This window comes from Nerophis ophidion, linkage group LG22 (assembly GCF_033978795.1).
Source record: "Nerophis ophidion isolate RoL-2023_Sa linkage group LG22, RoL_Noph_v1.0, whole genome shotgun sequence".
In the NCBI taxonomy this organism is placed as follows: domain Eukaryota; kingdom Metazoa; phylum Chordata; class Actinopteri; order Syngnathiformes; family Syngnathidae; genus Nerophis; species Nerophis ophidion.
In genome coordinates, this window is record NC_084632.1 from 18,284,645 (window position 1) to 18,295,521 (window position 10,877).

Here is a 10,877-nt window from a genome sequence, read left to right on the forward strand (position 1 = left end):
ATATGGTATTAAGTATTAAGTATTTTTGTGATATCTGATAATTTGTGAAGGCACCAAACGGACTTGTGTGTTGGCAGAGCAGCGCATATTGATTGATTAAAACTTTTATTAGTAGATTGCACAGTTCAGTACATATTCTGTACAATTGACCACTAAATGGTAACACCTGAAAAAGTTTTTCAACTAGTTTAGGTTTGGGGTCCACATTAATCATTTCCTGGCATAGATGACCGTTGAGCTTGTCGTTATTGTTATTTTAGTTTGTTAATAAAGACATAATTAATTTATCACTTCCTTGTTATGTTTGTTTGATACACAGTAGTGTAGATCACTTTATATTGTGCTCAAAGTGTAAAAACCTTAACTAAAACAGGGATTAATCCTATTTATATTTGTTTTTACAAATTAAGTTTTTGAATCGAGGTTGCACTGTAATGTGCTTTGTGTCATCATGCGATTAGCATAAACACCACATGGATTTATTTTATGAACTTGCTAATTCTATGCAAAGAACTTAAGAGCCGCCTGTCCCAAAAAGCAAAACCACACGTCGTGTGTAGGGCTGAACAATCAGTAAGAGGCCCACTTTGCGTGAAAAAGTCCAATTAATAAATGACATGGCATATTATATACAAATTTTACCACAAACGTATAAGTAGCTCTTTTCTTAGACCTAACATTGACAAACATATAAAGGCATACATTTTAATTGTCTACCGTGCGCGTAGTGTTAGTGCTGGGCTGTTAAATTGGCGCACAGGGATCGAGGTTGGGTCAGAAACATGTGCAACTTAGTTCAATGTGTTATTTTGCATGAAAACACAAATCATAGAACAAATTAACACCCATGAACTTGTTTTAGTATTAAACATGCATCAAAGAAAAATTCATGTTTGATTTAACAAAGTATAGAAAACCTTTGGCATATATATATATATATATATATATATATATATAATAAAGTCTTATTTTTTTGTAATGGGGGTGAGGGAGGCCTTAAAATAAAAATCTGCTCATAGCCTTAATTTAGCCTGCCGTGGCCACGATGGGCTCACTCCTGTTACTTGAGTCATCTTCGCCTTAGGAACCATTTACAAATTACAATAATGATGCCTGAAATGCATTTGGAGTAGTTCAATATTGTATTATCGGATTTAGAGTTTTAAAAAAAGGACACATTGCACATATTCTATGGAATGGCTCTTAATAATACTTTCCAACTTGAGCCATTAAAAATGATTACTTAACGCAGGCACTCATGCTATTTCCAATCTGTCTATTCCATTTGACGTTAATGCCCTAAAAGCTCCTAAACCCTCTCTGTAACGTCCTCTTACCCTCCACATACTCCATGACCATGCAGAGGTGACGTCGCGTCTCGAAAGAGCAGAACATGGACACAACAAAGGGGTTCTCGGCAAAAGTCAAGATGTCTCGCTCCACAAATGCCTGCTGAATTTGGTTCCTCAGGACCAGGTTCTGACGATTTATCTTCTTCATGGCAAACCGCTGGCGGGTCTCCTTGTGGCGGACCAGATACACAGCACTGTCAAAACACCATATGATTTACATTAGGATTTGCCTCTCTTTGATAATCATTTAACCCCCCAGTAGTTATATAATGGGCATTTCATGAGCCCTGCAAGGCAAGTAGGCAATGGAATTACAAATAGTTCTTAAAAGATTGGGGGAAATGGAAAAAGACAAAAAAAATCTTCTCATACCCATAGGCTCCATTACTGATGAGTTTAATGGTTTCAAAATCGCTCTCAAAAGGTTTCCGTCGTGTTGGGGTCACCACCTGCGGAGTTTTGTTCTGGAATTAAAGCAGACATTCAAAAATGTTCATGATCTTCACATGATCCATCCTGCAAAGACAGTTTAGCCGGCCATGGACTCACCTCGGCATCGGGCTCAGTGGACACTGAGGGACTGTACTCGTACTGTTCCAGATGCACCATGTCTACACACAAAAAAAGAGGAAAGGGCAAGATTTAAGGCAAATGACATTCAAGCACGTTGACACATTTGTGGTATCCTCCCTGCACGTGCTGAACCAATTATCTTTGAAACAACCCGAGACTTTCTTATTGCCATAGCAGTCCGTAGCACTATATTCCATCAAAGCTTTCATATTTAACCTGCAAAAACGCTGCCGCTGCAGAGGTTAGCCACAAACCGAGAGCAAATCTTAAGAGAAAACAGACATTGCTCAGATTTAAAAAGGTGCTCTTTGCAGCACATTGGCGGCAGTTCGCGTTCCAACTAGCTGCAAGCATTACGACCTTCCCTCTTCCTGGTTTGATGATGCCAGCTACGCCCCACTAATACATAAGCTCACGGCACAATGATAATGTTATGGAGGGCTGCACGAGTTTGAGTAAAAACCTAATTAAAATCGATTCACGATTTTCCTATTTTATAAACATAAATGCACTAAACTGCAAAAATAACTGGTGAAGTAAGACTTACTTTTAGATTGTCAATCAATGTAATCTTGTCTCAAGGTGACACACAAAACAATATGAAATAATTTGCTTTAAAAAATATTCGGCTTTATGCAGACTGACTCAGAGCTTTTATCTACATTATGCTCTTAAACCAGGGGTGTCAAAGGTACGGCCCGAGGGCTGGATCAGGCCCGCGAACAGGTTTTATCCGGCCTGCGGGATGAGTTTGCTAAGTATAAAAATGTACCTGAAATTTTTGAATGAAAGAAACTGCTGTTCTAAATGTGTCCACTAGATGTCGCAATAGCAATCATTTGTATCTTTGTAGATGATGCTAGGGGCTTCACGGTGGCAGAGGGGTTAGTGCGTCCGCCTCACAATACGAAGTTCCTGCAGTCCTGGGTTCAAATCCAGGCTCGGGATCTTTCTGTGTGGAGTTTGCATGTTCTCCCCGTGAATGCGTGGGTTCTCTCCGGGTACTCCGGCTTCCTCCCACTTCCAAAGACATGCACCTGGGGATAGGTTGATTGGCAACACTAAATTGGCCCTAGTGTGTGAATGTGAGTGTGAATGTTGTCTGTCTATCTGCGTTGGCCCTGCGATGAGGTGGCGACTTGTCTAGGGTGTACCCCGCCTTCCGCCCGATTGTAGCTGAGATAGGATGGATGGATAGATGATGCTACATATGTACAAAACAAACCACATGATCTTAGTACATCAGTCGAGGAAAATAACATACTGTAATTGGATATTGACTGATGAACATTATCACCTAATTTATTCAGAAAGTATAAATACCGATAAATAAAGATAGAATACTATTAACCGCAACATGTAAGTGTAAAATAAACATTATGATTTGTACAATTTTAGAATGTGCTTGTTCTATTTTGAAATTAAGAAAACAATGTGAAGTTGTCTTTATTTTTAAGTTATTGTGCCGTTATCTTACCAGTCCGGCCCACTCAGGATTAGATTTTTCTCCATGTGGCCCCCAATCTAAAATGAGTTTGACACCCCTGTCTTAAACTGAAGAAATAACTTATAAAACTAGTGTTTATAATATAATGTAATCATTGTATATAATAGTATTGCAAGTAAACATTTAACAGGATAAAAACTTTTATTCGTCATCACTGTAAAACTGTTTATTCTACTTTAATTGGAAGGTAAATAACTCTATCCTAAATAAACTTTATCCTAAATAAAAAAAACTAACAATTAAAATGGGCACATTTCTGTAAGAAAATGTTGAACATAAATTAACATTGAACATTTTAAAATGTATTTTTTCCTTAGTTGGAAAAACAAGATTTTTGTGTGTTGCTATCCCGGCATTCTTGCTTGGTCGTTAGTGTTGATTTGCTCATATTGTCAACCACTTTGAATCTTTACCATTCCCGCAACAGGACATTTGGCTTTGTTGTCTTGTTTTTTTAATTCAAATTTTTGTTACTTTTTAGAAATTCTCACTTGCGAGCAGAGTCGTGAGGCTCTCTGTCTCTGCTTCCTGTGTGTGTGTGTGTCCTTGCTTTTCGCCCACCAAGACAAAGATTGTGGATGATTGAAAAATGCGTTCACTTAATTTTCCTGTTAATACGGATTCTGAAAGCGATGCAGAGTGAGAGCTCTTTCTCTCTGTTTAAAGCCAAAGACGAACAAACGCAAAGTTCAACAATTCTGATAGGCAAACGTGCATCGCTCAAATGCGGGGACGGCGGGAAACAAAACAACCTCAGCCTCTAGCTGTTACGTTTTCGCACTAATTAAAACCTCGATGTCGATCAATCGTGCAGCCCTAATGCGTTATTACAAAAGCGGTGTTTGGAAAAGCCAATGATTTCACTCACCAGTTGAACAACAATATAGCATATGTTTGTTCTCTTAATGACAGCTATGGATGCCAATCAATATGATTGTGATAATTAGACATGTGTTTGTTAAATCTATTTTTTTAAAGCACTACGAGTAATATTTACGAAGTCGAATTACAAATCATTGCATAACCTTTTAATTTAACCTTGTGTGCCTGGCAGCACAGCTAGTGTGGGCGATCAGCTCAGTAGTGCTGCAGTTAGCTATTGTGCTACTTTGTTTTAAGTGTTTCTTTAGCTTAACATTTTCTACTTTTCCTAGCTCACTATGAGTCAAAATAAAGCTATGGACAAGCAACGTGTGGCTTGTAACATTCAGCGTTCCAATCCCGTCCGCTGCATGCCAAGAAGATTAACCAACGAGGTAAAGTGGATTCATATTGTTATTCCTAAACATTGTATCAACCTGGCTGTTAAAGTAAGGGAGTTTTGTGATTTTAAACTCAGTGCACCACAAGGCTAGTGACAGTGTGTGTGCGTGTCTACAGGACAGCTGCAAATGAGTAAAGTTCAGCAAAATGTTTTTTTTACTTCATTATCAAATAGAAAGTTGACCCATTACCCCCAATATACTTGTTTGATATACAGTGGATCCTCAATTAAGAACTTAGTTGGTTTTAAAACAGTGTTCGTCAAGAGAAGCAAATTTCTCCGTTACAAACAAAGTAAATACAAATAATGTGTTCCAGCCTCAAGAAAAGTCCCTATTTTAGTTAAGGTTTCTACATTTTTAACACAATAAAAAATGCTATACAGTACTGTTTATCAAACAAACATAAAGCGGTGATGAATTAGCTCTCTCTTTATTAACTCTAAAACAACGACATGGTTCCACTCTTTGATGAGGTTAAATCAAATTTTCTTAGACATAAAATAAAGGTTTCCTTACCCTCTAAAGTGTTCCGTGTTAGACCCAGCTGGCTTATAATGTATCGAGGGATGTCCGATTTGATTCCCTGGCCGACTTTGGCGTGACCCTCTGCCGCCTCAAGCAGGTGGTAAAATTCTTCCGGGTCAAACTCCTGCAAAGAACATTATTGACATAAAAAAACAAAAACAGATGTCAAGACCAGGGCCTTGTGTACATGTCAACACATGCTAATGTAATGTCATAGGTCAACCAGCACTGTGTTTCTGTGTGCATTATTTGGTTAAAACGTGACTACTTTTAGAAAAGATGAGCATCCCTTTGTACAAACATGAATATCTACTCTCAAGGACATAATCTAATTTTGGTGCTACTTTACTATGAGCACACTTCACCCCTTTTCAACCAAAGACTTGTCATTTTCAATTTGGAAGAGACGTTGTTATCCTCTGCTTACCAGACACTCGAGAAGGCGAGCGGGTCGAGAGATTATGATGAGGATCTTCCTCACCAGCTGGATGATGACGGTCACCTCCTCACTTTCCGAGCGTTCGTAGGCCTGAGACGCAGCAGGGGGCACAAAGGAGGAAAAATGTCAAGTTTATTTATACTGTGCTTTCCACTGATGACTCTAAACTACAAAAAATATAGCATACAAATGCTGTAATTTACTTGAATAGACTTGCACAATTAATCATATTTTAATATGAGTCGGAAAAAGCAGAGTTTGTTACGCTAATTACTGATAACTGCGTCACAACATGTGTTTTACAGTTGACACTTAAGTGTCAGACCCATGATGAATTTTGTCTTTTTTGGATTTAAAAAAAAGTTGTTTCAATGTTAGTTCATCATGTTAAACAATGTCAAAGCATAGTGTTCATGTATTTGGGCTTGTTCATGGGGTTTGCAGTCTGGCTACTTCGCGACACAACTAAGTGGAAGCACTTATTTGGAAATTAGGTAAAGCGCTCTGCTTCCGGTTTATTAGGAAACACAAAAAGTAGGATAAAGTATTATTTTCATCTATTCCAGGGGTGTCAAATGTAAAGCCCACAGCCCAAACTAGGACAGCAAACAGGTTTCATCCGACCCTTGAGATGACTTTGCCAAGTATAAAAACGAGCTGTAATTTATGAATACAGATATTGTTGTTCTGAATGTGTCCACCAGATGTCACAACAGCAATTTTTTGTCCAGCGTGACTTTAGAGGCGGTGGAGCTATGTGTCAACATTTCCATGTTTGGACACCGCATACTTACACAACTTATTAGTGATCGTATACAAAATGTGGATTATCTTCATGCCTTGTCAATGATGTTGGAAATATAACCAATGACATTTGTACCCAAATATAGGTTTTTGATGATCTGTACATGTCGTGCTGTACTTATAAATAGGGACACATTTTCTGGGCACACATAGGTTTGCTAAAATAATATGTATTCCCTTCTAAATTCATGTGTAAATAATGAAATGAGTTCAAATCTACAAGTTGTGTTGAAGACGATGCTACATACAATGTATGTATAGAGTAAAACGCAAGATGTTAGTACATCAGTTGAGAAAATGAGTAAATGATGGGGGCTTGCTTTGCCTCAGGCCCATAATAATGTAAATAACATCTTGTAAATTGATAATATTATTATCAATTCTATCCATACATAGATTAAAAAGTCACACCAACAAGAGCATTTTAAAACTCTGCCAGACTCAATTGCAGCTATTATTATGATGAACAATCACCACATTTATTCAGAAAGCATAAATAATGAAAAATAAATATAGAATACATTTGATCACGTGTAAGTGGAAAAAAAAACATTGTGATTTGTAAATTTTCAGAATGTACACATTTTAAACAAGGAATACAATCTGAAGTTGTCTTTATTTTTAAATTATCATGCCATGATTCTATCAGTCTAAATTTTCCTCCATGTGGCCCCTGAGCTAAAATGAGTTTGACAACCCCGATCTAATCTGAGCTTGCGCACAATAACAATATTGTGCATCATGCAGTTACTAATGCTACTAAGAGCCTGATTGCCATTCTGATAATTACACAGCATAGAAAAGGAGAGTAAATGAGTGTAAAACCAGTGGTCAATATTTTATTTTATATCTATAATTTTATAATTGTTTTTTTTCTTTGAAGGACAAATATTAGTAAATAAAATATAAAGGTATGCAATAGCAATGCCTTGATTTTAGTGAGGTCAGTACACAGTTATAGACAGCAATGCAATCGTAATAATAATTATTAGCATAATTTATTTTCGTGTTTCGGTTTTTGGCCTGAGTTTCCTCATCTTCGGTTTCAAACATTAATTTTCATTTCGGTGCAACAAATACGTAAAATACATAAATACAAAAAGTAAATAAAAATAAATTACAGATAAGTAACAAAAACAGAAGTAAAGAACTAATAAAAATGTCCAGGCTTAATACAACGCTACAAATATATTTTAATACGATAATTTGGAGAGGGTGCCAGTGTAATGGTCTTTGGGTGCCTAAAACACACTGTTTGAAGCCAATTAATTATTATTAGCAACGTTATTAATTATAGCAATATTTTAATAACTGGGGGAATTTTAGAACAACATTAATTTATTCGGTGGGGTTTGAAACGTCATACTTTGTGGCACTTAAAGTGGTCATATTATGGAAAATCACCTTTTCTTACCTATTGGTACCTGTTTTTAAGTATTTGGGATGCCCATATGTCCAGAACATTTGAATCCAAACCATTGAGGCACGGTTGAGATATTAATAAAACACTTTTGCCTCTTTCCAAATGAGCTGCTGTGAGACCTCAGTGACGTATTTTGCCTTCATTGCTCGATGGCAATTATCTTATATTTTTTAACCAATATTTGGTATTTTGACAAATGGCGGCATCAGCTTTTTTTGGGCTTTTTTTTTTTTTAAAACAATATCGTCTTTTAAAAAATTGATAATAAACAGTAATATTTACCTTTATTATGACCATTAGTATCATTGTAAATCCAACAAACATTGAACAAGTGTCGGCCTTTTTTTTTTAATACGATACGCCCTTGTAAAACTGGTTATTTTGGCTAGACGCAGCCGTGCCTTTCTGCCTCCAGCATTGTCCTGCCCATAGCGCCATCTGATTGGTTATGCAAACCGAGTAAGGTTAAGAGGCAGATCCAAACAGAAGCTGAGGTCTTTTGCAGGGTCTTCAAACACACAGCGGAGAGAAATGGGAAGAGAAACTTCAGTGGGTGTACAGCTGGGTCGAAAGAGCGCAAACACAAAAAACTCTCCCAAAATTATCATAAACATCCCAGTCCTCTACATGTCTCTATTAACGTTACTATAAGCAGAATACCATGCAAATTTAATAAACATAATCAGCAGCCCTGCTAGCTCATATTACCTAGAATCATTTGAAACAACGCTGCTGAAATGATCAGTATGGAAAGAAGCATGTTTGTGTGACAGAAAGAGGTTAAATAATTTAAACTAAATACAGTCTAGTTTTATTGCAGGGTACACAAAGAGGATAGAGAATAGTGTGTGCCAGAACAGTGAGGCACAGTTGTCTTGCCAGATTTGTACCCCTGCAATATTTGGCATATGCTGCCATATAAACGTGTGTGTGTAGGCTGCCTAATAATGCATAATACAAAATGTGGATTGTTACAATCATGTCTTGATAAAGATGATAATAACGTAACCTAATATATTTGAGTAATGCTTTTCATGATGTGTACATTACGTTTTGTACTATATATGTCTGCAGATCAACCTGCTAACTGTCAGTATCAACACTTCTGAATTTGGAATCATCTTTTCAATCAAAGCTGATGTTATTAAGGAATTATTATTTCAGCCTGTCTGTGTGGCAGGGGATACAAATTATTTCAGGGAGCTCTTTTTTTCCATTCAATTTCTTATTTAACTTTATAAGAAACGCTATTTTGCCAGGAACTCCCTGTAGTTTTTGTTTGTATTTAGTTGTCTTCAAATAAAAATGCTTTGGGTATTCAAGGCCATAAAATCACACTTTTGCTGACAAAGAATAGTGGCTCCAAATGTCGGTTATGGGACTATTACACTACTAATAAACCGGTATCAGGACTGAAAAAAATGGTCGATTTCTATTAATATATGGTAGAGGTTGGGCTTCACGGTGGCAGAGGGGTTAGTGCATCTGCCTCACAATACGAAGGTCCTGAGTAGTCAGGATTCAATCCCGGGCTCAGGATCTTTCTGTGTGGAGTTTGCATGTCCTCCCCGTGAATGCGTGGGTTCCCTCTGGGTACTCCGGCTTCCTCCCACTTCCAAAGACATGCACCGGGGGATAGGTTGATTGGCAACACTAAATTGGCCCTAGTGTGTGAATGTGAATGTTGTCTATCTGTGTTGGCCCTGCGATAAGGTGGCGATTTGTCCAGGGTGTACACCGCCTTCTGTCCGATTGTGGCTGAGATAGGCGCCAGGGCCCCCCGCCACCCCAAAGGGAATAAGCGGTAGAAAATGGATGAATGGATGGTAGAGGTTTACCCGAAAATCATTGCGTGACTCTGCCATTTTTATACAACTTTAGTCCAAAGTTGTAGTCAATAAGTTCCTTATTTTTCGCTATCTCCTTGGTGTGGGGCAGATTGGCTTATACATCCACATTTTTTATAGTTCTAACTTATATCAGTAAACTTGATATGGAAACGCTAAAAACTACAACATGGCAGATGGGGTGGAGACGCAGTTGTAGAGGGCTTGGCCTGGAGGGCTTTGGCACGTAAATAAGACTGACCACAAAACGGCCCATACGGAAGAGACAGTTGGAAAGCGGCTTGAAGATTGTCTGTGAAACAAAATCTATGCATATATTTCGACCAAAGAACCACCTTTACATATTATGGAGACCACATGCGTTTATAATGTAGAAAAAAATCATAACATGTCTACTTGAACTATGAGGGTTTCTTATGTCCAAAAAATTCCAATAGATTACATCTGAAAACACAAAATGTCACTTGAGCTTGCTGCCTGTATTATTGCCAGTTTATAATGACTGAATTGTGTGTGCACATTATTTCCACAGCATGTGAACTGATTTATCATTTCAGCTGGACAAACAGTGGAGGAACTACACCTTATCAACAGGGAATTATGGAGCTATGCAAGTATTTTGTCGCCACATTTGTAGTCGTGGAGCAACAGTGCCTCTGCACCATCATTAACAATTCTAGCAGGCCGATCACTCATGTGAGCCTTGGGCTATTGGGCGATTATTGAGCAATAGGCCTGATTGCAACCTGCTCAGTCAAGCTCTACTGATAGATACCCTTTTGTAACGCCCTTACAGCCAAGCTGTCAGCTGACATGTAAGCACTCATCAGGCTTTTAAGCATTTTTTCTTTGTAACCGTAAACACTATGACCATCCAAGCGAGATTTTGCATACTAACCTCATGAAGCAGCTTCTCCAACTTCTCTTGCAGTTCAGCGAAGTAGCGGGATGTAACCAGGCCTTTCTGGGACTTCTCCAAGCAGTCACGGACCAGCTCGACCAACTGGTGCTGGATGAAGCCCAGCACCCCGTCGGCCAGCGGGAGGGAGCTGTCTGGAGAACAGTGGGTGACAATTTCCAACAATCTCTCCTCCATCTGGGCTGTGGCCTGCAGGCAAGAATCGCAACATTAAAAAGCACAT

General features: G+C 38.2%; 1 protein-coding gene across 16 annotated transcripts in view; it reads right to left on the bottom strand.

Moving 5' to 3' along the window:
• LOC133540615 (microtubule-associated serine/threonine-protein kinase 3-like) overlaps positions 1-10,877 on the bottom strand; it is a 115,368-nt gene that overhangs the window by 30,651 nt on the left and 73,840 nt on the right. For 14 of the 16 annotated variants that reach the window (XM_061883372.1, XM_061883382.1, XM_061883369.1 and 11 more), the window contains 6 exons: positions 10,634-10,843; positions 5,650-5,751; positions 5,214-5,346; positions 1,902-1,963; positions 1,725-1,816; positions 1,338-1,546 (listed from right to left, as the gene is read on the bottom strand). In XM_061883372.1, the coding sequence (XP_061739356.1) occupies positions 1,338-1,546; positions 1,725-1,816; positions 1,902-1,963; positions 5,214-5,346; positions 5,650-5,751; positions 10,634-10,843 (808 nt within the window). The remainder of the gene's footprint in view (positions 1-1,337; positions 1,547-1,724; positions 1,817-1,901; positions 1,964-5,213; positions 5,347-5,649; positions 5,752-10,633; positions 10,844-10,877) is intronic. The other 2 variants (XM_061883383.1, XM_061883370.1) reach the window with 1 other exon arrangement.